Raw genomic sequence first — 27,000 nt, forward strand, 5'->3', positions numbered from 1 at the left:
GTTTCAGTTAACATTTCTTCACCAAGTTCCTCTTGTTCCTCTATAAACTTGTAACCAATAAAGCATTGCATGGCTGTAAACACACACCTGCTCTGTTGGTGTGATTAACAAACATCCTCAAGACTGTTGTGACATGAGATCAATATTATTGAGAGCCACATGTTTGGATTGTGGATAACTCCTTCTGTCATGGACACTGGGCTGGATTTGTTTAACCATCTATATGTGCAACATTCAGGGCAGGTTATATTATATATATCTTATGATAACAAGAGAGAATTGAGATACACACTTTATAAATGCTTTACAGTTCTTACTAAATGATTTGTAATGCAATATAGAAGATGCACAACATAAATAATCTGCTTTAATCTTTTATCTAGTGAAGGAGTCTTTTCTTATGACAAGTAAAATAGGGACTTTTTACTTGATTCAATACCATTATACAATATAACCTTAGTCTTCGGTTGAGAGAGAGAGAGAGGGAGAGAGGGAGATCGAGATCTGCTCAAGTGTAAGCTAAGTGGCCCTTTAAAACTACTATTTCCTCCTTGGACAGTTACTCCACTATACAGACATTCTTGAGCTGACTGAGGGGAGTTGTGCCCATATTAGGAACATGTTACCTGATATCTGGCACAAATCTTGCCTGTGAGAGTAAAGTGCCATCAGTCTCAGCTGTGTGGGGTGTGGCTTTCACATTCACATCATTCTGCTTTGTTTTTGTTGGATAGATGAGAGAAATTTAACATATTTTATGACTATCACATAGACTTTTTTAGTCAAAGATGATGGTTTTTGTTTGTTTGTTTTATTTTATCATTGAGAAGTGATGGCCATATAATTATTAATACATCTATCAATGTCATAATTTCTTGTGATGTTCCTAACGGTTTTACAAGATGTTGATTGAGTTAGGAAGAAAACCATGTATTCATTGGATGAGAAAATGCCACATACTATATATCATATCATGCTTTAGATTGTTTTTTTTTTTTTTTTTAAATATTTCATTTCTTCATGAAATCCATACAAGGAGAAGCCAAAACAACTCAGCTCTTTTCACATCACACACTAGGGAAGGCTTGACCTTTCTAAGTTCAGAATAGAAAATGTTTCTCAGAGACAGAATTGATCCCAGCGCTACCCGAGAACAAGGAATGATCTGTATACACTTACCATCATTCACAGGTCTGGACTACTGGATTGAAAAACAAATGACACATAGTGCCGAATTTAGGCCATTTCAAGCCAGTGACCTCTTAAAATGAGGTAGTGTCTACCTGTGACTGCCCGTATGTTGTGACCAGTATAACCAAAGACTGACTTTCTATTCTGAGATTGTTTAATTTAAGGCTTGTAGAGGGTGTTCCACAGGGGGGAAAAAAGCAAAAACCTCTGAAAAAAATAACTATTTAGTGCAGCAGAAATACATTTTTAACTTTTCTTTTTATCATCTTGCAATCCTTAGGGGTGGCCCTGAATCCCAGGTTGAAAACTTCTGCACTTTTTAATTTTGGAGTTAACCCCTCTGTTGACTTTACCTCCCTCTGGAACATTTCAAATTTTTAATAGCTTGTAGGCTTGAACTACCTGCCGCATTGCAAGACTGTGGAGAAACCTATTCTTAGTATAATAAGAAAATCCCTTCTCAGATTTATGCAACTCAAATAAAATCTCTTCTGACACTAATCTTGTTTCATATCTCTTGTGGATGGAATCATCTCTGGAGCTTGACAGCTACATTCTTACGCAACCCAGATGTCCAGTTATAAAGAGAACAAGGTAAATGAGGAGACCATTACGGAGAGGACTTTAATCAAAAGCACAAGCTTCTGTTTATTGATCTTTGCACGCACATGAACAGGTGAGAGTATATTTACACAGATGTAAACAGTCAGTACCTGCAACAAAGAGGAAAAGAGAGAACACAATGTCTCCCTCTTTCTCTCACACACGCACACACAAACATACTCTTTAAACATCCATACGCACTTGCAAGCATGAATGCACACAAAAACAAACACACACACACGCTCACACAAACAGAATTTGCCGTATAAAGATAAAGTGGACTGTCTGAAAACACAGAGCACAGCAGGCCTCTTTGGTCAGCTACTTCAGACAAGAGTCCAATGATCAAAGCCTATCACAAGTCACCATTCGAAGGAGAGAGAGAGAGAGAGAGAGAAAGAGAGAGAGAGAGAGAGAGAGAGAGACATACTGGCAGAGCAGTAGGCAAATACCAAAACCTTTATGAGCTTTTGCAGAGTTCACATTATTTAATGTGTCAGTTGAAGAACATTGGCACACAATTCTGCTTGTATATATTTTTCTTTTTTTTTTGTTGTTGTTGTTGTTGTTTTTTCTTCAGAGAGTCCACCATCAGCGGAGGATGAAATGAGACCGATTCATGCTCTGTAGGAGTCACGGCAACAGCATTCAAACAGCGATTTGTTTGCAAACATACAAAGTACCTGAATGGTAAAGTGATGAGATGGATCAAATACAGTATGAAAGGAATTAATTCTTTACAAAGTAACAATTTAATTTCTACTCAACATTAACTCACCATTCATTAAACTGACATGAATTTGCTCATTTTTCTACAACTTTCAAACACAAAGGAAATCATATAAAAGCAGCCGTTAGATAAAACACACATCATAGCAAAAATAATAAGACAGATAAACATTCTGAATGGAGGAGTGCAAATAAATCACCTTATTTTGTTTTTTTTTAACTTCATCATTTCCCTTCTGCCAAATAAAATACTCAACAACACAAACAAAAAGTATAAAATGGTGGAAAGAATAAATCATTTCCTGGATCATGTGGTGTCAAGAGGCATGCCTGATTAAAAAAAAAAAAAAAAAAAAAAAAAAAAAAAGGCAATACTTTCAATGAGAAGTTCCTGCACAGCAGAAGATAACTGTGGAAGGAGAAGCGATATCTAAAAGCCTCCTCTTCCTTCCACCTCTGTATCATCCCCGACACACGTACACACACACACACGCACACACAAAGCCAAACTATCCGTCTCATTTCTCTCACTCGTTAGTTATCATCCTCTTGCATCCAGCCGTTTTTATTCTTACGCTCGCCAAGAGGGCAAACAGCAAAACCATTGTGTTCAACTAAGTCACCATGTCTGGAGTGTTTTCTGGCTTTTGTCCACATCAACACTGTGTTGCTACGGTGACGTCCTATCAACATTTCCTGTTAAACCCACATTAACAGCTGCTACTCTGCACCCCAAAGGAGATCAACAAAACCTTCTGTTCTTCTTGCACCAAAATAGCCTCTACAGTGTACGACGATTCACTGAAACAAGACTATAAGTTAAATGTAACACATCCCTTCATCAGGACCCTTTTAACAGTAAGAACTTATATGACTTGTGTTTTATTACTGTTCCTTTGCATCTTAATGCTACTGAACTACTGTTAAGCTATCAAACCATTCACCATTCAGAACCTTTTTTGTGTACAGCAGAGAAAAACATCCAGCATATAAACAACTGTTTCCATTCTGGCATTTCTCCTAATGATGAACTGCCACAGTACCAATGTAAATAACTGTTCATATCCAACCATTCATTTAAATCACTAATTTCACGGCTCTCTTTGTAAAAAAAAAAAAATCGCCACAGAGAAAAACAATTCTCTGATTTTTTACTAATGTCATACTGTGTGCTTACCAATAGCACTGTAGTAAGTTGCTTTAGTGTCAAATTTAGTTTTTTTTTTTTAGATGTTTCATGAGAAAATTTGATCCAAGTCTCGACACCAATGCAACAATTGTAATAGAAAAAAGCTAAATGGGTATGACAAACATGATTTAGCTTAAAGTTACTTAAGCTATGTTGCAAAAAAGAATACAAAACACTTTTAGGTCGTCTGCATCTGGTTTTCACAAAATGTCAAATGCAGGACAAAAATGGCACTAAGCTTTCTCCATTAAAACTCATTTGGATCTCATTTTTCATACAACAGCCCTTCATTCTGCTGCGAGTGACATCAGCGTCTAAAATAAGGTGTAAATTCTCTCTCTATGTCACAGTCAAAGGTCATTGGGAGAGATCCACGACTTTCATTGCCTTGTTGCACTGACTGCATCAGTGGCGTCACATTGTTACACACTATTTACAGGCGAATAGCACAAACTGACAGCCCAAACACCCACTGAGTATATTGCTACCTTATGGACGGAGGTGTCTGTTTTGTTTTTTGTATTTTTTTTTGTTTTTTTTTCTGTTTTGTACAAAGAAAAAACAGCCTGACCACCTATTCTGAACTAGCTCTGTTTCCCAGAGCTGATCCAGTATAGGCTGCCAGGTTTAAAACTACAATTCCCAGGCACTTGATTGAAACCAAATGTACAGTAAAGTTTGTCCACTGGGTCAGCATGCCTCCAATCACACTAAGTGATGCACAGAGAGAAGGCAGCAACATTCAAGGTCAGACCCAAAACACAAAAGCCCTCGACCTCCGGTACAAAGAAAACAACAAGCATCCTCAGCATGCATATCAAAGTTATAGTACTCTTGTGATATACTGTACATAGACAAATTAGCTAGTGGTTGGTACTTTGACTTGCATTTACACACTAACACATGCTGCTAGACCCCCTGTGTAATGCTACAGTAAGGTGACTGACACACAAATTTAAGCCAAACTAAGAGAAACTGGCTTTCTATTGAATACCGAAGAAACCCTGCAAATAAATAAGACTATATTACAGTTATGCCAGAAGGATGTGGAAAACAAGCAGAACGAGAATGAGGTAGAGACAGTGATTTGTGAGAAAATGTAGCTGAGAGGAAATATGTGGAAACAAAGCGAGAGGAATGAGGCAAGGTGCGAGAGCAAAAGACAAAAAAAGTGGAAGAGTGATGAAGGAGAAGTCAGGTACTGGTCTTTTGCTCAATGGCTCGGGTCAGTTTGACTCGGACGGTTGTCTGGGTCTGCGTTGAAAGACGGATCTTCACATCCGTAAGCGGTGATGGGGGTCTGTGAAGGGCGGCTCTGAGTCATCCATGGGGAGCACCAGACGTGTGCCCCTCATCACCAGCTCATGATCTCCATATGTTAGCTCTCTGTCCAAATCCTCGGAGGTGGCACCACCAGCGAAGCCTGGACCGCCGCTGGTGTGGGCACCGGAGGCGTCTGTACTGACCGTGATGTCACCGTAGGTCAGGCTGATATCACCGTCTGTCAGGATGAGGTCAGAGTCGTCATCCTTCAGCTGGCACTCGTTCTGGTAAGGAGGAAGAGGAGGATGTCAGATAACTCTGCACAGAGCAGAATAAAGCAGAGGATGTGACTTCAACGCTCTATAACCACTGAAAGAAGCTAACAATTTACCAATAAAATAAGAGTTTAAAATAGAACATCTGTGCTGCATGATCCATCATAATAACTTTTTCTTAACCAGTAACACAGGATGAAAACTTAACAAACGCAGTTCTGTCATAAATAGCTCCTGTATGAACCAGCGTCTGACCTCAAAGGCCTGTGGGCTGGTGAGGAAGCGGGCGAGGGGGCCGCAGCAGGGAGGCAGTGTGGCTGTGAGAGGGGGGCCGCTGTGAGTCAGGATAGGCTTCAGGTAGCTGGAGAGGGGCTCGAGTCAAGTACAATTAACGTAGAAAACAAGCACTGACAGACAGACAGTCATTAGACACAACAAACAGAGACATTGATGAATGCAAACAAAGTATATTGAAAGTGTGTTATTGTTATTCACATGAAAAGGTCAAATAACCCAAATTAAACTTATTAAAATACTTTAACCTTAATGACCTTAATACTACACGACCAATAAAAGAGATCATTTGTCTTCAAGTCTATACGTGGCACTCCCTCTGCTGTCTCACACTGTGAACTACAGAACTCAACACTTCACATGTTACACAGATAGCACAACAGTATCAAAGTACAGTAGTTCCCAAAATGGGGGCCGTGGCACCCAAGACGAAACAGGGGTGCTGCGAGAATAATCGTCACTGTTTATCAATTGTGTGTTTTGAATAAAGTTTCACCACATAAAAAAAAAAAAAAATCAGCCACATTTACATTAACTATATTTACATTTTTGAACAAAAGAAAACATAATAAATAAGTAATAAATATCAAAATCATTATATTAGCCTATATTACATATATAACTTCATATGAATATAGCCTAATATAAAATAATATATTACATTATATTAAAACTGATAAGCTTCTGTGTACATATAGGCACAAGTTATATTGAAGGTTGGGTGCCATGACAAAAAAATTTCCTTTGAAGGGGTGCTGTGGTCTAAAAAAGTTTGGGAAGCACTGATCTAGTAATTACAAATCTATCATTCCATCAAATCTATCTTATAATCGCTGTGGCTGATACAGTTAAATATGCTGTAATAGTTAAAAAGGCAACAGCTTATTAAAAATACAGAAATTCTGTGAGCACAAGCAAACTAAAACATGTTTTTATCCTCTAGGAGTTTATGACCTTGTTAAAAAAAAAAAACAACAAAAAAACAATTTGTTGCCAAAGGATACTTGTGGTCGAAGTTGTACCAAATTCTGAAAAGCCAGGCACTTTCTTGTTTGGTGCTTCTTCTCTCTGAGCCTTCAGCAATACTCATCTGTATACACACACACACACACACACACACAGTGTGGTTTCAGTTTTTTTCCATGGTCTTCGTATACCAGATACATTAGAGTAATAGGTATTTCACAACAGCCACACTCACAGAGTTATCTTGGTCAGAGTCCACACCCACTCTGTTAAAAAAAAAACAGGAAAAGAAGCACACATGTAAATCAGTCGCTATCATCAACTATCAGAGCAGAACAGTGCTGTGAAGCGCGTTTCCCTTGTTTAACGAGTTCCTAAGCAGCGAGGTTCCAAGGAAACGTAGGCGTACTGTGTATTATTAAGTGTCATCAAGTGTTATCTTGAATGAATCTTGAGTTGATATCAGTACCAATGAGTTAAACAAGACAATACCATGAATACCAGAGAGTCTGGCCAATCCGAGAAAAGTATTAGAAACAAGTTAATCTACCCGACACCATCTGAAATGTCCTGATGTGTTAAACTCCACCAGTGTTACACAAAAAATGCTAATTGTTTGCAAATCTAGTTCAACCCAGGACTGGATCTGTCAGGAGCAGGAAAGGCATACCGTATGCGCTGGCAGGACAGCATCTGGGTGGTGCCACCGCCACAAATCCAAACAGTGAAGAAGACCACGAGCAGCGTGGTGGAAAACATCATCTGACGGGCGTATGTGGCTGTGTCTCTGATTGACAGGGCAAAGGTCATCGCGCCTCGCAGTCCTGAAGAGCACAGTGGGAACAAAGTTACACATAAACAACCATCCAAGGTCCTTTATGAGACAAATCAGGTGGTATCTGTTGATTAGTGTCAAAATAACAATAAATGTCTTCACTACTAACCCGCAAACATCATCATGTGCTGGAAGTTAGATCTGATCTTGTTGCGTCGCCCCAGATTGAGAAGGAAGGAGAGCGGGTAGATGTTAGCAGCTCTTCCCAGGAACACTGCCAGCTGGGTGGGAACAAGGTTAAGGAGAGGACAACAGAGCACAAAGCTAGTGAAGCTTCCTCATTAGCCAAAAATATGATCAAGCAGGAGCTCATCAGGCTTTGTGTGCACCAGGTAGTTTCATATGCAAAAGATACAAAAGCTCCAACGATGAACATGGGATTGAAGACGTGGTTCTGGAAGGTGAACAGGGTCAGACCCATGTAGGAGAAAATGAAGTTCTCTGCCAGGAAATTCAGCAGCTCAAACAACTGCAACACAAGAAAAACAACGTAAACTACTTTAAATGACAGCATGCTTGGTTGATGTACAGCTGAAGGGAATAAGAAGAGACACTTACATTCACCAAGAAATAAAATATAATTAACATGTCATCGACATCAACCAAAGTTGTATTACATTTAAAATCTCAGTGCACTTATAAACGCTCTTTTTGTTCCTTTATATATCAAATAAATAAATTTTTGTTGATTTAAACCTTTTTTCCCTTTCCCTTTTTTTGGCCTCATTTCATTTTGTGTGGAGTGAGCTTTATTGTGACATTGCAACAGTCAAAGTGACTGAATATGTGCTGAGCCAAATAGCACACAATAAATAACAGCATACTTGCTTTGCCAAAAAAACCATTACTATTATATCACACTGTAGCTTGTAAATTGACACAATGCTTTTTTTAAGTTTTGTGACATTTTCACTTTCAAAATATTTCTTACTTAAACTGTTTGCCAGAGTCAAAACTTTTTCCTCTACTTTCGAAATAAAAGCACACACACACACAACTCAATACTTGGAAGTATAATGTAAAAGAAAGGAACAACCAGTTGTGTGTTGTAGTTCATGTCTGACCTGTTTGGTCCTGTCCTGGGACTCAGGAGACAGGTTATTGAAGGTGTAGTGGGCCTGAGTGATGCCACAGAACAGCACTGCCACCACACCTGCAACACACAACGAAGAAACAGGAAAGACAGAAGATCAATATCAACTGATTATTAAACATATGATCCATTAACAATAAAGTTATGCTCATCTGATTCTCACAAGAGTATTTTTTTTCTTTTGCTTGGCAAGCACATTTCAGCAGTGTGGATGCTAGTTGACATGAGGGGTGAACCACATGTCCTCCAGCTGAAGCTCACTCTCTGTATTAAAAATATGAAAAATTTAATTCGATCAATAGGATGGGAGCGAATTAATTTACAGTATATTGTCCCTATCTTGGCTGGTGCCATGTTTGTATGTGGATGTTCACTGTGTGTGTGTGTTACCTGTGAAGCCACAGGCCTCAGCCAACAGGAAGGTGCTCCATGACATGAGGAAGAACAAAGCCGTCTCCAACAGCTGGAAATCTCTCAGCTTGGTGAACTTGGTCACGTACAGACAAAAGTCAAAGAGTTTAACAAGATGGTTAGACAGTGTAAAACTAATTGGTATTAAACTTTTATCTGTTATTCTCACAACATCAAAGAACTTTTTTTTTTTCTTGAAATAAGTGAATCTAAAAAAAATCTACTATTGCAATGAGATCATTTTATTTGTTTCCAAAGCAAAGTTATGTATCAAGGATAAAGTGACGGCTTCGAATAGAACAGCTGTCCTTACTTCAAAATACTGTCATCTGTTTCAAGTGGGATGTAGTAGAGTATAAGTACATTATACAAGTGAAATATATTGTTAACAGGTCCTGTTATCTATGCCTTGTTATACAAGATTGCACCACTTGTCATTAGTTAAATTACTAATGGTACTTTATGCAGTGTAGTATTTTACAAAACACTGGGATTACTTACAGTGAGTAAATAATTAAGATTTCATTTAACATTTAACTGTGCTCATGCTTTGTAAACATGCTCCAGTGGATGGATTTAACATTGTATTAACTCTTATTAATACAACTTTAAGAAGCTGTTTTTCTTATTTGCTAAATAAATAATAAAACAGCAGGAAGGATATGAGAGCTGTGACGACTCCGGTGGCCACTCCCAAAGCAAAAGAGCCGCTGAAGACTCCGAGGAAAATCCCAAAAGACTTCAGCATCGCCATGACCTCGAAGATGTGACTGTTGTCGCCCTCTGGCTGGTACGCTACGATAGACCTGATAGAACAGCAAACACATCCTCACATTTAATGGCAAACACAAACACAAAGTGTGGAGAGAGTAAATCATGTCGAACAATAAGAGAAATAACTGCTGACTAAACACATTTATGGAGTTCAACATGAACTTATAATACAACTTATTAAGCTGAAGTTAAATCCTGCATGATGTAACTGCCTAACATGTAAACAGAGGACTTATCAGGCAACTGCATAATCCACTGTTACAGTAGAGCTCTTTGTGTTTTCCAGAAACATTTAACACTACAAGAAAAACTCACTCATGTAAATGAGAGGAATTATTTAAAGAGCAATGTAGAGGTCAGACGGTTGGAACAAAAGTATATCAGACTCTATTTGTATAGTTCACTGTTAATATTTAACTTCCTACAAAGTGACCATAATCTCATGCATAAAAGTCTATTGCACTCTATTGTTGTACTCTATCGCTGTGTGAAAGGAACATGTAATGTATCCTTCATACTGCACATGCACAACAAAATCTCCTCTGAGGTCAACATTTCTTGCAAGAGACACTGTGCAAGAAATCCTGTGGAGGGGTGGAATAACAGATTGTAAAAATACTAAATGTCATGGTGTAGTTTTGGTTCACTTTACAGTTTCACAGTGGACGTTGTTACCGTTACATGACATTAAATTCATGGTGGAAGTAAAGGAAAGCCATGTTTTGTCAGTGAAGCAAGGAAGAGAGACGAAAGAGCTATTTCCTCCTCTAAGAAGATTTAATCCAAATAAAGAGATACTAAATCTGATACTAGATCTGATGATAATGTTTACAGCGTTCCAGGAAAAGGCAGCAACATAACTTAACTGAAATATCTCTGTCAATGCTATCATGCACTGTGCAGTACAGTTTTTTTTTTTATAAAAGAAGATCACTTCTTAAAGAAGAAAATTGTCAAAAGTTGTATCAACACTGGAATATCCCAACCACCACCCCACACACACACACACATACACACTTGGTTCAATCACTATTTAAACCAAGTGTGATTCTGAAAGCAGATTTATTCATCCTCTCCATTCACAGCCCCCCCACACTCACAGAACAAATCACCAGGCGTTTTGTCTATAAGCATTTCTGGCATCCTGCCCTCTGCTTTGGCATTTGTATATACAGTAATTCCAAAAAATAACAGGAATGTGCTCTTAGCTGACTCACAACATCAAAAACAGTTAACTGAAAAGAGCAAAAAATAAATGAATAAATAATGAATGAATGAATTATCTAAAAACAAATGGCCGGTGATCTGTCATGTTTGTCCCAAGGCACTGCAAAGGCACACACTGCCATGCTCTACTTAGTCCACCCGTTCAATGGGTCGGTCACAGTCTCTCCGCGGGGACCGGTCCCTCCACTGTGCTTGCTATTATAATTTACAATTCTGTGGAACAAATAACAAAGTCTCATGTAGAGCAGGAGAGAAAAACTGAGTGTTCGCTTAGGGACCACTTCGTGTTTAGCATGGTGTTAATGAAAAGCTGTTATTAGCTTAGTTAGTTTAAGGTCACTGCTCCATCGATACAAAATGCATGACTTTCACTTTTGCCGTTTCTCCCAGAAAACAAGTAACTTAGCAGTTCTGTACACATTCAGGATGAATCGATACAGACTGACGGTGTGTGTGATTGTGATGTGAGACTTACGAGGACAGAACCACGGCCACGGCGTCGTTGAGCACACTCTCTCCAAACAGCAAAGCATACAGATCCACGTCTACCTGCAGCTCGTTGAAGATAGCCAGGACAGTCACTGTGAAACAAAGATGAACTATTTTTACCATGTTAGGACTGACCTAAATAAAGATATATTTCACTCAGTGATATGGAGGTGGCTGCGTCCAACTTCCAAACTAAATACTAAATAGTATAAAGTATATATTCAGGTTCAAAGTGCACTATTGTGGTAAATATACTTTACTGTTATATACAAACAGGAAATAATAATGCTCTTAGAGTACCTCTTGTCCCAACAGAGGTTCAATGCACTCATTGTAAGTTGCATTGGATAAAAGTAATACAATAATGTAATGTAATAGAAGATGATTCAAATTACAATTTTTTTGAACACTAATAACAATTTGAAATTTGAAAAATGGCAGTAAAAATGTGTTTCATGAAAATTAAATCACTTTAAATAAAATAATTCCAATGAGTTCTTTGCAGTCAGGTATAAGATTTTAAATTTGGTGGTTTGGTTTAAATTTGGTAGCCTTCTGGTTAGGTATACCATACCACATCACTGCAACATCTGCAGTTTGATCCTCGCCACAGACTCCTCTCTCTACCCATGTTTGCTGTCAACTTAAGGCAAAAACTACCTTTTTTAAATTATTAAAAAATAGCAATGGTATTGATAGATACCCTGAGTTGAGGTATTGAAATTGGTATGAGGAGAGAAAAAGGTTGGATCAGTGCATTGCTACTTTGTATAAGACTTTTTAAATATACTTCTTTTTGTTACTTTTTCCCCATTGTAAATGTGCTACAGTTCACATACTCAATACACAATAAGTATATTATATGCAATTGCACAAAAGCACGTTTTAGGAATTGATGGTGTCATGTTTATGAGAAAAAACACTTACGTGCTACCAGCTTTCAACAACTTCAAGAAAAAAACTGAATACAGATCTTTAGTATGACCTGCGAGAAAGAAATTCAACACTGGACAATGAGCACCAGCGTACGCACCAGGGTCTGTGGCAGAGACAATGGCGCCAAAGAACAGACAATCTGTGAAGAAGAAGTCTCCACCCAGCTGTCCCACCTTCTTCATTAGCGTCACACAGCCGTACATCAGCAACCTGATGGAAGAACAGCAGGTGGGTTTGCATATTATCAAAAACAACGCTGACTTCTGCATGTGTGAAATCAGAACAGTGGATCTTTGTCTTATTCTTACCCAATGACAAAACAAGATATCACTGTCCCCAGAAAGGCATAAGCCAGGATGGATCCCATGTTACGGAAAAAGTGTCTCTGAAAGACAAAATCATTTAACACATCAATCATCAACATACTGATGATATTTTAAGCCATTCATCTACGATAAATGCTTAGAAAGATGAGAAAGATGAAATGGATTTAAGCATTTCATACTGTCAAAAGTAATCAAACATGTTAAAAGCAGTAGAAAGAGTGCCTGAAATACTACTTTACCCTTTTCAAGCTGTAGCCAGCATGGAAGATGATAGGTGGTAGGAGAATATTGAAGAACACTTCAGGGTCAAAGGTCACCTGAGTCACAAACAGAAAACAGTATCATATCACAGTTCTACATCACTAAAATAAGAAATCAAAGAAAAATGCTTTCAAACAAATTGTTATAATACTTCTAAGCTGTTGCATTACTGGATAACTGAAATAAATGAATTAATCATAAATGACACATCTGGGACAGCTTGGGGCAGCTTCCAGGACAGTCAACAATAGATAAAAGTCAAATGACAAGACGGGAAAAAGGAACAGCTTCTACACACAGGCAGAGACAAAAACAGATAAAAAACACTGCAGCCTCTGTGGCACTGTATTTATTTATTGCTTGCTTGTATGACTTTCTGAAGAATATAGCATGAAATTAAAATACTATTCAGCAGACAACTTTAAAGTCCCAGATGTCAGAAATGCACATCAGCACAAGGCATAATAGTTATGGCTTCAAAATCTCCAAGTGACCCGCAGGCAAAGGGAAACTGTTCTCTTTCTTTCATCAAAATCTTTCTGTAATGTTTTTACACATCTCTGAGGAAGGAACCACTTTCCACCTACACAACCTGAAGTAATAAACCTTTCTCAACACTTTTTGACTTTTTTTTTTTTTTTCAAAAGTACTTCATCAAGCTCTCCTAGATTCCCTAACTTGGTTCTGTACTTCTATAAATGAAAAAGCTATTTCATGTGGAAAATTGAAGGATCTCCACAAAGAAAGACAGAAAATCAAACTTAAACGTTTCACTGTTACGACACCAGCAGTAAAAATAACATGAAACTTATAGAAAGATATATAGAAACATCATGACGCATTCATCAATGTAAGCAATTCTGACAAAAATCCAACTTGAAACAATAACATGATGGCCTTTACCTTGCGCAGCATCTCGTTGTCTTGCACCTCGTTCACCTCGTTGGCGCTGATCTCCCCTTTCAGGGTGTACTCATAGAATTTACCGCTGACGTTGACGAGCAGAGTGGCGGGGCTGGCGTTAACATGGCAGCTCATTGTGACGTTGCTAATATCCCTGGGAACATGGATGCCGTAGCGCAAGACCACGCCGACAAGTAAGCCTGAGTAGGATAGAGAGGGAAAGTGAAGGAAAATTATACAGAGGGGAGAGTTGATTCATGTACGTAGGTTACATTGTAAAAAGGGATATGCAGAGTGATGCAGAGAGCCCTAAAATGTTTCAGTACTATTATTAAATGGAAATTAAATGTCTGGGATTGGGAGAGAGTATATTCATAACCTTGGAAAGCCAGGCTACATGTCATGAGCTCATCTTTTGCTATGAAATTTAAGTCTAGTAAAAATGCATTAGAGAATAATTTGCCCTGTTTGAATGTGTACAACAATGTGGAGATTTTAAATGATGACTCTAGAAAACAACTGCAACTGTTAGACTTGTAGATTAGACCTATAGTCAGGATGAAGTTGAGTGGAGCTACGCTGGGAATTACGTGACCTCACCAAACAAACAAAACTAACCAGAGTGAAGGAGATGTCAATCAAGCTTGTACACGCCCACTCTTCCTTAACGGATGCCTTTTTCATAGCAGACGTTTGGACTGATCCTAGCGGGAAAAGTGAGCGTGCACAGTAGCTGGACGCTGGAACTGACACATCTAAATGGAATGCAGTCCTCATTGTTAATAATTACAGCTGCGCTTTTCCTGCTATGACATCAAAATCAAAATGTCCACTGTGAAAAAGGCCAAGTGAAACACCTGCGCGGGTGGACTGCGGTTGTGTAGGGGTTTTTTTTTATCAACTATTAAAACGAGTCATTGTAGATATAAAATGAAATGTGATTCATTTCATAACCAGCTTCTCTTCCATTCAGAGAATTGGCTGGAGGGAATTTTGACAAGTGCCACCTTCTCATTCCAGTTTGAAAATTTGACGCAAAGACCAGTAACTGTCCAATCAGGTGTAGGAAGGGTTCGTGTTGGTGTCTGAGTGAAAAGAGGAACAGTCAATCACCTATTGTGCAGCCTATTTGAAGCAAAGTCTGTTTCACTTGTTACCAGGCAAAAATCTGAAAATAACGTAGGCTACCTAATATAAGAGGGTTACTGTTCTTCAACTCTTTTGATTATAATCACAACCCTGGTCTCATTTAAAAGGTAAATCTTGGGCAAAGCGTCGTTTAACAGGTTAAAGCAGATTCATTTTTGGCTTTGCCAGACCACATGTCGTTTAGGGAAGTGAAAGTGTGGATTGGCTTTGCTATGCCACGGTATTTACTCAAGTAGACAGTTTTAGTTACTTTTCAGATGAAGATTTGACACAATTGATAATTTTATAATCTTTTAAAATACAACACATTGTTAAAGATAAAACCAGTGGTTTCCAACCTTTTTGGCTTTTGATATATTACAAAAAGCAGTGTGTAGTCAGGGTCACATTTCAGATGTCTATGAGTTGTTAACAGATCCACCAAATAGTGATTTTTCCCTCTAAACTTCTCACATGGTTTCATTTCAATAAATACAAATAGATTAGAGAAAAAGTGAAGTGAAGTGAACTGAAAACAGATTTGTGTATCACAACTTTGTTGTTTCCTCTTTCCTCTCCCATTAATTATCTCACAACCCCTCAGATTTACCTGGTGAGCCCTTGGAGGAGCCTGACCCCAAGGTTGGGAACAACTGGACTAAACTAGCAAAGTAGTTTCAAGTAGTTGAAACTAGCTTCATGTCCAGCAGCTACAACAGTAACATGCTGCTTACACACTGATGCTTTAGTATTAATAATCTAATGATGTCATATATAATAATATAACAGTCAGAGGGACCAAACCACTACTTTACTTCGTTACTTTAAACAAATACTTTAACTACATTTTACTGCTAATACTTTGGCACGTTTACTTAGGTGGGATTTTTCATGCGGTGCTTTTACTTGTAATGGAGTATTTTTACATTACTGTATTGGCACTTAAACTTAAGGAAAGGATTTTACTGCTTCTCCTACCACTGCCTAAAATGCTTAGCTGCTTATGTGTCATTTACAAGACTAAGCAGGGTGCAGAGGAGGCGTTAACACAGCTGTAACTAAGCATGTTACCTTACAGTATCTACCTGCAACAGCCTGGTGCCTAACAGCTTATTCATCTATTGCCAGGTTTAGAAGTATGAAGCCTTCTACTGACATACATTCATTTCAAATCTAGTCAGCACTACAAAATAGTCGTGATGGCACTGATGACGTCTCTCAGTCACGCTGGAGCATCTCACCATAAATCATCGCCAGCCCGGTTTCGTGCAGAAACCTGAAGCGCCGGTGTTTGAACAGCCAGATGGTCAGGATAGTGAGAGTTAGGAGCATGATGAAAATGAGCAGGTCCGCGCTGTCCTGCCTGTGGCTCTCCTCAGCCTTCTTCTCTGTAACGATGTTCTCCATGGCACTGTCCTCCTGAGGTGAGGATGCTCGGCAAACACAGACGCACACAGACAGGCTCACTAGCACGAGCAGCCACAGCGTCCTCGTCGCCCTCCAGGCGCTGTTGACAGTGAGTTTAGAGCCCATCTCAGCTGCTCGGCGGCCAAATGCGCCAATGTCGTCGTGGATAAAACCCCAGACTTTGTGCAAATATGTTACACGAAGTGGGGGGAGTGGACTGCAGAAAGACGACAGCAACAGAGGAATCGATTCCGGCCCGGAAGTGAAATGTCTCTTCCCCCGCAGAAAGTGCACAATGTTTATTTCGAAATAAAAGCACCAAAGGAAAATTATGCTAGTTTGAATCATTTCAAATAGAGACCATTTCGAGCCACGAATTGATTAATCCCTAATGTGAATTATGAATGAGCAAAACGTTTTGATATATACAATATATACATATTTTCATAGCTGATGAGACAATAGTTGTAATTGAGAGCTTTTATTATGAAATCTCAGATTTTCGTCATCATTCTGAAGAGGAAGTGAGACTGATAGCGAGAGATTTTCTTTTCCTAGGATGGCGAAGTCACGACCCGCCCCTATTCTGCCTCTGATTGGCTGACCCTGATATTCTTACCTAATCCCAACCAATTTCATTCCTCATGTGCAAACCTAACCAACCCAACCAACAAAGACAATGAGTACTAGCCAATCAGAAGTAGAGTAGGGCGGGTCATGACTTCGCCATCCTGGGAAAAATTTGGCTTGTGGTTTATCTGTTTAATTGTTTTTCTATTATTTTAACAGTATATCTGATTAATTTATATGCACAAATTTGAGTCAAATGAGACAACCATTTAACGATTAATATAGTTGATTTTTTTTTAATTAAAAAATTCCGATTATGTCTGGGGGGTTTCTCTGATGCTGGCTTCGCTTTACAAAAGACAGCAATGCTACTATGCAAAAACAGCTGGATATAATTTTATTATTTTGCAACATAAGTGGTATTTGTGTGAGTTTTTATTCTTTCGAGACTGTCATCAATTTTAACAAGTCTCGCGATACAAAGTAAAAGAGCGGAATTTATGTGCCGTTCCCTTTTATCGGAAATTATTGGTTTAGTTATATATTGATTTTATATATTTATGTGTACTAATCCTGGTCCTTTATTTCATAAAGCCAGCGTACAAAAACGAGTTTCCGTGTTTTATGTTGTGTTTATGATTATTTCATACAGCATATTGTGGTTTTAAGTATGATTTTTAATAACGTGTGATAAGTGTGTGCCCTGGATGCCGAAAAGGGTTACATCCAAAATTTCCGAGGAGGACTTGAACGCAGCAAGACGTCGCAGCAAGACCTGATTGTTCTGCGTTTCTGAACTGTGTCGATTTTTGGTTGAAATCGGCACAGTCAGTCTTTCCCTCTCAAGTCTTAGGTCTTTCCTTCTTTTTACCATTTGAACACATTTATGCAACGGCAACGTCCAAGTTACGAAAACGAAAATGACATCTAAACTGAAAGGTACGTTGGCAGCTTTTCCTATTGCTAAGCTAACGTTAGCTTGCTAGGTAACAACGTTTTTCCCTCTGTTTTTGTAAACAATAACCAATATGTCTGCCTAGTGTTTTTGTGTGGAAAAGAACATAGTAATAATAGCAATTAAATACGATTACGAGCATATGGATGTCACACGGTGTGAACAGTGCTCGCAACTGTAATAACTTAGCAGCTATTTCATCAGGGTTAATTAATGTTGTGTTTGGTGCATCAACGTTAAGTTACACACACCGTCACACGAACTGTGAACTTTTGCAAAAAAAGTCACTTGCTGTATTCAGTTAATGTTGGCTGTAGCACAATGTCGCATTTAATGTGATTTCATTTTAGATGTAAGTCGTAGTTAATCTACTTAATCCTACCTGACTCACACTTCTACTGCAATGGCAAAAACAAGCCTCATGTATAAAATGTATCATATTTATTATAGATCACCTGAAACTATGCTATTTTATTGAACAGTATGAGCTAATACTTTTGAGAGACGTCACAGTACTGTTGGTTGTTTTACATGTGATGACGGCTGAGATTAGGTCCCAGCCTGACAACGTTATCTATCACCAGGAATCAAGAGAATAATTATAAAATAGCTCTTATGATAGTCAAAACATTTAAATTATTGTAGTCGTTCATATTCTGCTCTTCATATAATTCAGCAGACTTTATTTACATCAAAAAAAAAAAGAAGATATGTTTTCAAAGTAAAAATAAAAAAGATATTGAGAATACATGTAGCAGAAATGTTTTCTTCGTTATGTGGTAGAAGATATTAAACAAAAATGAGACAAGCAGTAAAAGATGGCAGAGAAGATGAATTTAATTTTGAAGACTATTCCGAAAGTGGGAGCTCTAATAGCAAGGGCAGAGTAATGAAACCATCCAAGCAGTTACTTGTGTTTATTCAACATAAAACTAAAAGAGTATCCTCTTTAATACTAGACAGAAGCCAGATACTGTATATGGCACTGTATATTACATCTATCTGTATGTTCTTAGTGGACTGTTTACTGTATTTTGTACTTGCATAAATACATAGCCAGCAACAGTAAAACTGATTTCTTTGATTTTTGGTGATGTGTTTTTGTTTCTAGTTGGGAAGACTGGCTCTAAGAATAAGGAGGATGCTCCATATGAGTTGGAGAGTCAGTTTATTCTGAGGCTGCCCACGGTGAGAGTGTTTTACACACTGAAAACACTTTGCTCTTTTAAATTCATTGTGACTATTTGCTGAAAATGACATTGATCATCTTTTTCTTCTTTAGGAGTACGCCTCAACAGTAAGAAGGATTGCCCAGTCTAGCAGTATGAACATGAAAGATAGACTCACCATCGAGTTGCACCGTAAGATGGTTTATCAGTGGCCATAGTCTGACCTGTGTGACAACATTTATCCTATTTGACTTAGATATTGCTCACACATAAAACTGTCTGGTTATCCATTAAAAATCCAGTCAAGAACTAAGTCTAGATTCTGAAATATACATATGGTAAATATGTACAAATACATATGTGTATGAGTGAAACATTCATTTCTCATTCTTTGTAATTTTTTACTTCAAATGCACTCGTATTCAGTATCTGCATTTTACTGTAGCACTATCATCATACGTAAAATAAACTTACGCTATGCATGTCTGGAGAACTTAAAGGATGGGTTCAATATTTTTCAAGTCTGTCTTAAAACAATAGTCAGGTGCTCAAATGAACATTGAAAAGAGGGGGTTTTATACTAATAAGACAAAATCAGGAAGATATCCACTTGATTTGACTGTCTGATTGATGAAGCCTCATATAAGCTTCAGATAAACTTTTAAAGATATTTTTGCACAAAAGGAGGGCTGTGGATTTTGACCACACATATTGTAAGCACATTTGGAGGGGTTATTTTAATAGTCCATATGAAAAGGGGGAATGATTACAGCAAGAAACACCTCTTTCAGTGTTTATACGGACACCTGACTGTTGTTTTAAGACAGACTTGAAAAACTGTGAATCTATCCTTTAACCTGTTTTGCAGGCCTTAAGAAAAACAAATAGGTACACATCTACTGTTTATCAATTTCATTGTTTACACACACTTTGTCTTAACTTAACAGTGACTGCAGTGTCTTAATGGCAGTGGTTACCACATTCTCACACACAGTATATAATAATAATCGATCATGTCGTCCCTCTCATTCGTAGCTGATGGTCGCCATGGTATAGTGAGAGTGGACCGTGTCCCTCTGGCCTGCAAACTGGTGGATCTGCCCTGTATGATTGAGTCTCTCAAAACAGTGGACAAGAAGACATTTTACAAGACTGCTGATGTCTGCCAGGTAGAACAGCAACATAGCATGAAATTAAGGACATCCTCTTCATTGGATACATTTGTCTAGAATATTTATTGTGAATAAAAAGTGCTTTTAACATGTTTACATTAACATCAACAACAAACTTAGATCATGTCATGGTGTTTTCATATTAGTTACAGTACAGTAGTGCTACTACATCAATCAGTAGAATACAGTGTCATTTAACATTCATTTCTGCATCTGTTGGTTAGATGCTGGTGTGTACACTAGATGGAGACCTTTACCCTCCTTTAGAGGAGCCCACTGGCACCGACCCGAAGAGCAAGAAGAAGGACAAAGACAAGGACAAGAAATTCATTTGGAACCATGGCAGTAAGTAGGCAAACGTGTACACACAACTGCTTTTTGAGAACTTTGCAAATCAGTAATTCAGGAAGCATCAATGCCCTCCGCATCTGATTGAGTCATTTTGACTTCACTAATCCTGTTTTTTTTTTTTGTCTCTAGTCACTTGCCCTCTGAAGAACACACGCAAGAGAAGATTTCGGAAGACTGCGAAAAAGAAGGTTTTGACATTTTCATTTGCCCCTCAGCTCTCCCCTCCCATCCGTCTCTTTAGCATCCCGTCTGATGATCCATCTCTTTCCCAGGCTTTCTTCCAACAAGACATTTACATTTCATAAAAGAGAAACTCTGGTGAAAGTGAAAACTAAGATTTACATATAAATAAAGTCTTTCCATCTTAGTTTGCCCCAAAGGCTTGCAAAAAAAGCAATTTCACTATTGCTCTGATCAAAGTGAAAGCGAGTGTGCTTGAGAACTACACTTCTACTTTGTCTTTTGAATAAATCTTCCTGACGGTGCAGAGCTGAGCCATATTGATTTGTCTGCTTCTGTTTTTAATCGCTAATGTGCCTCCTGGCATATGGCCAGCAGCCTTTGTGTGTGTGCGTGTGTTTGTGAGGAAGAAGAGAGCGAGATAGATGCCGCTAACGCTACGTGTAACCCAATCTCTCTTTCCTTTCTTGCAGTACATTGAATCTCCTGACGTGGAAAAGGAGGTGAAGAGATTGCTCAGCACAGACGCTGACGCTGTCAGTGTTCGTATCCTTTTTAAACATTTACAGATATTTTGTATGTCCATCTTGTAAAGCCTAAAAAGCAGGAAGCACATAAGCAACCAGTAGAAGCAAAACAACACTATTGTGCATCTCATATAACAGCAAAAATATTTTGAACTCAGATAAGGAGTGTGCATCATGTAATGTAGAATAAATTGGATGTTTTAAGTGATTTGAGGGCAAATATAACCTCACTCCCATCTAGCAATCAAAAAGGTTATTCCAAGGCCCAAGTAGGTGTCCTGACTCCCGCCCAGCTCACCTGACTTGACTCTGTCTAATGCCTTTGTGAGAGAGATGCACTTTGCAAGAAGTCTATTAGTGCTCTAATGAAAGTCTAAACTTGCCTGACAGAATAAGAGCACAGCAGGGCGGCTTTGAGTGGCTGCTTGCTGTGTTTTAATTGAGATGGACCGTTCATTATTATTGCTTAGTTGGTCACAGTGAAGCTAGTTTCTAATTATAGTTTTAGCATCGCATGCTGCAGCAGACACACACATGACACACTAATGAATGTTAAAGTTAAGGCAGTTCTTGTGGATTATCATGAGGTTTTTACCCTTCAAGTCTACTTCAAATGGAAAGTGAAAGATTTGAAAGACCGTGAGTCTCTGAGCATAACACTTCTGAAGGTTGAGTGGAATGCACTGAGGGTATGTTAGTATGTATACCTTAACCTATGATTGTCAGGGTGGGAAATAATAGCGGAGGATGAGTCCAAGGAAGCCGACCAGCATGGCTCTCTGGCCAACCTGGACTCATCACCTGGCACCTCAGGACACAAAATGGGCCATGGGTCCTCTGGTAAGTGAAACATATTGAGCTGCAACGGTTATTCAATTCGTCGATCAGTTGATTGATAGAAAAGTAATCACCAACTATTTTGATACGTAGTCATTTTGAGTCTTTTTTCAAGAAAAAATACTAGAATTCTCTCGTTCTAGCTTCTTAAATGTGAATATTTTCTGGTTTCTTTAGTCTTCTATGATGATAAACTGAATATCTTTGGCTTGTGGACTCTTGGTTGGGACAAAACAAGACATTTGAGGTCGCACCTTGGGCTTTGATCGCCATTTTTCACCATTTTCTGACATTTACACCAAACAAATAATCGATTAATTTAAAAAATGATCAGCAAATTAATTGATAATGAAAGTAATCATTAGTCGCAGCCCGACTTATATATCTAGTGAATCATCAGGAAGAAGAAGCTTAAAGTGATGGGTGTTGTTAGCAGGGTGGCAGACAGTTTTTGTGCACTAAGCAAACAGATTCTTAACACCATTTTAAAACTTTCTCAGTCAGGTCAGGGTGTATGCCAGTTCCCCCATTCAGTTAAAGCAGTTAAAAGTGCTGCAGTTGCTACAGTAAGTTTAAAGAAAAAGTGTTGAAAGGTTGTTTTGTTTGCACTACTAAAGGCAAATCAATCAGTGTGCTCCAATCCTTTTTTCCCCCTGAATTTTGCTGTCCTTGTTCAGAAAAGTCCCTGATTCAGCTGCACATCGTTGAGTGTTGAGTGGAGAACCCTGTTTCACCTACCTCAAACATATCTTTGGCATTTCTGCACTGCACCATCTTGTTACTTACTGTCTAACATATTCATTGATATTGATAAGCTACAATGTCCCAATTTATTGGTCAAACTCTACAAATTGACAAAAGTCAATTTTGATGCAAATCTACAATGAAATTATAAATCTGTGAATAATAAAGGTCTATCTGCTTTTGCTGGGAAAAAGATGTAACTACTGCGATTGGACCCTGGTAGCTTTTGTGGTTGACTTGACATTTTGCTTTGTTGCACTATGCCTTCACCTCAACAGCATTTTTCCTTCTTCATTTCAAACACGCAAACCACCCGTGCTACTCGATAGCCTCCACCCCAGCAGTATGAAATGGAAATAGAGAGCACCTGAGCATCAGTTACTCTTTGACCGAAAAATTATTTTTGCCCTGGATTCCCCAGAGGACCTTTTTGGCTTCTAGATGTAGAGTAAGTGTGCTGGCACTCATAGGTACTTAGGTGAGAGGTGTACATGATTGTAATGACTAATATTACTTTAAAACACCCAAGTGCTGTAGTAGAATGGTTTGGTAACAAAGGTGTTTCACAAGTAAAACATGTGTCATCTGTATACTTAGCCACTACAATTTCAGGACTACTGATTGGTTTCTTTCTGTGTGAATGTGCCGAACACAAACTGAGAGCTGAGTTATGCTTCTGTTGCACCACCAAGTGTTAAAACACACAGTTGTTTTTTTTTTTTTGCCACACCATGAGTATGCTGGCAGTCTAGAGCCCACATTAATTCTTTCAGGCTTTTATTATACGAAACTGAATCATAACATCTTCTGTTTTTAACTCTCAATAGTCTTGTCTCTGTGACCTAGATCGAACCAAAGCAAGTGCTCTGAATTCTCGCTGTCTCCCATCTCATGTTAATAACACTAATGTGCGTTCTGCATGGCCAGCCCAGCGTGACGAACTGAGGGAGATCTTCAACGACATCAGTAGCTCCAGCGAGGATGAGGAGGACGAAGGGGACCGGCACGAGGACGAGGACCTGAACATCATGGACACAGAGGACGATCTGGTCCGACAGCTCCAAGACAAACTCAACGAGTCTGATTCTGCGCAGCATGAAACCGACAGAAACAACCAGATAGGTGAGAGGATATCAGGCTTTCTATTGAAAAGTTACAGGTCTTGACAAATATCTGAGATGCAGGATATTGAAGTATGAAATATATTCTGTCTTTCTGCATTAGATTGCACAAGTGTACCTAATAAAGTGCTCGGTGAGTGTATATCCTGTAGATATCGTATATGTCCATGTGGTGGGAGTTTATTTACATGTGTTATAAAATTGTGCACATGTTTAAGCTATTCAGGAAAGTGGACGAAGTTAAGTTCTGTATGAGTATTATGCAATCTTTCCTGCTGTGCTTGCAACTTGAGTTTTCATCTCAGTATGAATGCTGATTCTTTCAGCTGACTCACTCGGCATACTGACAATTTTTCATTCTTCAGTCGGCAGAGAGCTTGACATGCTGATTTCAGAATGGACTAGAGACAGTCCGACATGAAATTAAATCAAACCCCCTGTCAGAAACTTGTCAAAAAAAGAGGTCAAAAATAACCTGAGCCAGGTGTCTGGACTTCTAATCAGAGCTGAGTTTTTTAGGTCATACACACACACACACGCTCCACACTCAAATGTGTAGCCCTACTCTCACTTGAATGCACATGCTGTGCCCTCGCACACAGAGATGCACATACTGACAGGGCTCAGCTCCCCTCCTCATCTAACTAGTCTGACAGGTGTTGTGGCTCAGCGTGCAGCTCAGACAGCTGTCCAGCCTGACAGCTCAATGCCTTCTTATCTACATACATGGAGCTGTCAGTCAGCAACATTACCAGCCAGATCCACCCAGCAGAGCTTCTCCTGATGCGTCGGAGTCTGGCTGGTCATAATTCTGGCAACCCTGCAAAGTTGTAATAAATGGGTCTGCAGGGACTCCTCCCCGCTTTCTTTTGCATATTATATGGGCTATATCAGAGGACTGAGAGTCATTTGAGGGAAAGAAGAGGACGGATACAATTAGTTTGGAAGATAATGGTGGTGGAGCCACAGGTTGTTGTGAAGCACTATCACTTTAGCTGGATTTAATGAGAACCCTCTGTGGAGCCCAGAGCAGACTGATTTAGTTGTGTCTTTTGGTGCTTCGGCCTGCTGGCTCACGTCCTTTTAAATGGATTTGTTGTTCCCATTAAGTGCAATTTGTCAAACTGAAATGAAGGCATCCTTGTGGTTCGGCAAGCAAAGGTGTATATCTTTGTCCTCATGGCTTTTTGAGTAAGGTGTTGTTCTCAAATTATGTCACATCATCATCTCTCTCCCATCTTTTTGCCTCTACTCTTCACTGCTCAAGAAAGCAGAAGCGTAAATGATGTGTTTTCGAAGTGTTTTTATGACAATCATAACACATATGAACCTCCTGCTGTTCCCTGCAGTGATGGAGTATCAGGTGCAGATCAACAGCATCAAGGCCAAGCTTCAGGAAACCCGCGCGCGAAAGAAACAGCAGGAGGAGCTCATCATGAAAGTGGAAAACCAGGCCCTCAAAGTGAGCAATGAACACACACACACACACACACACACACACACACACTTTTTTTTTTTTTTTTTTTTTACATCAGAGTCATTCAGAAACTAGGTCTGCATGTACAGAAACATAAACAAGAACATGTAGATGAGCTTGGAGGCAAAAGTCTTCATGCAGCATAAGGTCTGTAAACAGTGATGTGAAAATATATTAAAAAAAAAAAAAACTGATTACATGCATTGTTGGAGGCCATTATTTTGCTTTTTGTATTTTTTAAAGCCTTAAATATTGCATTTCTCTCGCCAGCTTTTTATTGTATAGGCATTACCATGCAGAAAAAATGGCATGAAAATTCATTGTTCTGCCAAGCGTTCTTCAGTGGAGACTTTACAATGAGTGAAACATGAGCAGACATGGCCCTTTTTTACGTTGCCATTTAGAGCTCTCATTGCCCGGTGTTTTGGGACCGTCAGAGCCCCATCTCCAGTCGTTATTATCACAGTCGCAGGGAAAAGGTCAGCTGTCTCTGACTGGCATTCCAAGTGGCCTTTCTGTCAGAGAGGAGATAGTGACATGAGCAGCCCAGGCAGACACACATTTAAAGCCATCACAATTTAATGAGGCTCAGCATGTCGACTCGAACAAATCTTGTTTGTCTCTCTTCTCACAGAATCGCTTCCAAGCCTTGTTGGATGAGATTATTCAGCAGGAGGAGCGGGAGATGGAGCAGGTAAGAACCTTTTTTTTTTTTTTGTAAAAGCCGAGGATGAGTGCTCGCTGTGAGCTTTTCTACAGCTTTCAGCACTTTGCATGAATTTATCTCATATGAATGTCAAACATCATGTTGGCACACGGCACTGTGCTCACTGTCCGTTTTAAACCCAACCGTTTTCATGCCTAATAGCAAAGTTCAAATTCAATCACGTGAAATTTAATTTGTCAGCAGCTACCAGCGGAGTCCATTTTTTTTTGCAGCTATGGCATAGTGGCCACCCACTGTCTTGGGTCGTTGTTTGTATTGACAAATGAAGGCAGTGAATTAATGTGAAAAGACATGTTAATCATCATCCACTTACCCTCCAATTACACCCCGAGGCTGTCGGGCATCAATCACGCCTTCTATTTTCTGCTCCAACAGCTGGCCTCCCTGCAGGAGCAGCTGGACTCACTGATCGAGAAGTGACCACCAGGGGGCAGCCTCATGTCATCTTCAGCCACACACACCTGAAGAGGAGGAGGGGAACCTTCATCCAGGCTTTATTAGATGACTTGCACTGTCATTCCTTTCAGTTTGTCAGTTGTTTTATGAATAACACATAGAGCATACAGCTTTCTGTGTAAAAAAGTTTTTTATTAAGTTGACAGAATGTGCTGTTAGTTAATGTATGATTAAAGTTTTTGGTTGCCTTCAAGGAAGAATATTGTGTCTGTTTTGCTTGTCATCCTAAAGCTAATTGTACTCCTAGTTAACGCTTTTACCTCAGCTCACCCTGTTTGTACTTCGTTACCTGTATGAAGAATAAATTGTGTTGATACACAAGTGTCAAACAAATGTCAATTTTACTGCATGGATAAACCACCTTCAGTGTTTTTAACTAGGTTAATATATAGCTGACTGGCATCTTTGCAAATT

The 27,000-nt window shown here is 39.0% G+C and overlaps 2 protein-coding genes across 2 annotated transcripts; one reads left to right on the plus strand and one right to left on the minus strand.

The window, feature by feature from the left end:
* Positions 1 to 1,814: 1,814 nt before the first annotated feature.
* On the minus strand, positions 1,815 to 16,581 carry slc9a6a (solute carrier family 9 member A6a). Its single transcript, XM_044363869.1, has 16 exons — positions 16,135 to 16,581; positions 13,766 to 13,965; positions 12,841 to 12,918; positions 12,584 to 12,660; positions 12,373 to 12,485; positions 11,326 to 11,431; positions 9,514 to 9,655; positions 8,829 to 8,934; positions 8,410 to 8,498; positions 7,701 to 7,814; positions 7,455 to 7,566; positions 7,181 to 7,334; positions 6,746 to 6,776; positions 6,549 to 6,634; positions 5,506 to 5,611; positions 1,815 to 5,259 (listed from the first exon to the last, which is right to left on the minus strand). Exons 1-16 carry the CDS (start codon positions 16,424 to 16,426, stop codon positions 4,987 to 4,989), a joined length of 2,079 nt encoding a protein of 692 aa, XP_044219804.1. The 5' UTR covers positions 16,427 to 16,581; the 3' UTR covers positions 1,815 to 4,986.
* Positions 16,582 to 17,595: 1,014 nt separating this feature from the next.
* taf7 (TAF7 RNA polymerase II, TATA box binding protein (TBP)-associated factor) lies at positions 17,596 to 26,907 on the plus strand. Its single transcript, XM_044364274.1, has 12 exons — positions 17,596 to 17,809; positions 18,937 to 19,013; positions 19,108 to 19,186; positions 20,030 to 20,163; positions 20,391 to 20,511; positions 20,647 to 20,705; positions 21,171 to 21,243; positions 21,951 to 22,064; positions 23,733 to 23,927; positions 25,276 to 25,388; positions 26,038 to 26,097; positions 26,506 to 26,907. Exons 1-12 carry the CDS (start codon positions 17,791 to 17,793, stop codon positions 26,548 to 26,550), a joined length of 1,089 nt encoding a protein of 362 aa, XP_044220209.1. The 5' UTR covers positions 17,596 to 17,790; the 3' UTR covers positions 26,551 to 26,907.
* Positions 26,908 to 27,000: the final 93 nt, after the last annotated feature.

Source organism: Thunnus albacares, chromosome 10, assembly GCF_914725855.1.
Source record: "Thunnus albacares chromosome 10, fThuAlb1.1, whole genome shotgun sequence".
Taxonomy (NCBI): Eukaryota; Metazoa; Chordata; class Actinopteri; order Scombriformes; family Scombridae; genus Thunnus; species Thunnus albacares.

Coding starts and splice junctions, on each gene's coding strand:
- slc9a6a (XM_044363869.1), bottom strand. CDS start 16,426: ATGGGCTCTAAACTCACTGTCAACAGCGCCTGGAGGGCGACGAGGACG. Junction 8,499..8,828: donor TGAGGCCTGTGGCTTCACAG/GTAACACACACA, acceptor TGTGTGTTGCAG/GTGTGGTGGCAGTGCTGTTC. Junction 7,815..8,409: donor CCCAGGACAGGACCAAACAG/GTCAGACATGAA, acceptor CTTGTGTTGCAG/TTGTTTGAGCTGCTGAATTT.
- taf7 (XM_044364274.1), top strand. Junction 20,512..20,646: donor ATTCATTTGGAACCATGGCA/GTAAGTAGGCAA, acceptor TTTTGTCTCTAG/TCACTTGCCCTCTGAAGAAC. Junction 20,706..21,170: donor GGAAGACTGCGAAAAAGAAG/GTTTTGACATTT, acceptor CCTTTCTTGCAG/TACATTGAATCTCCTGACGT.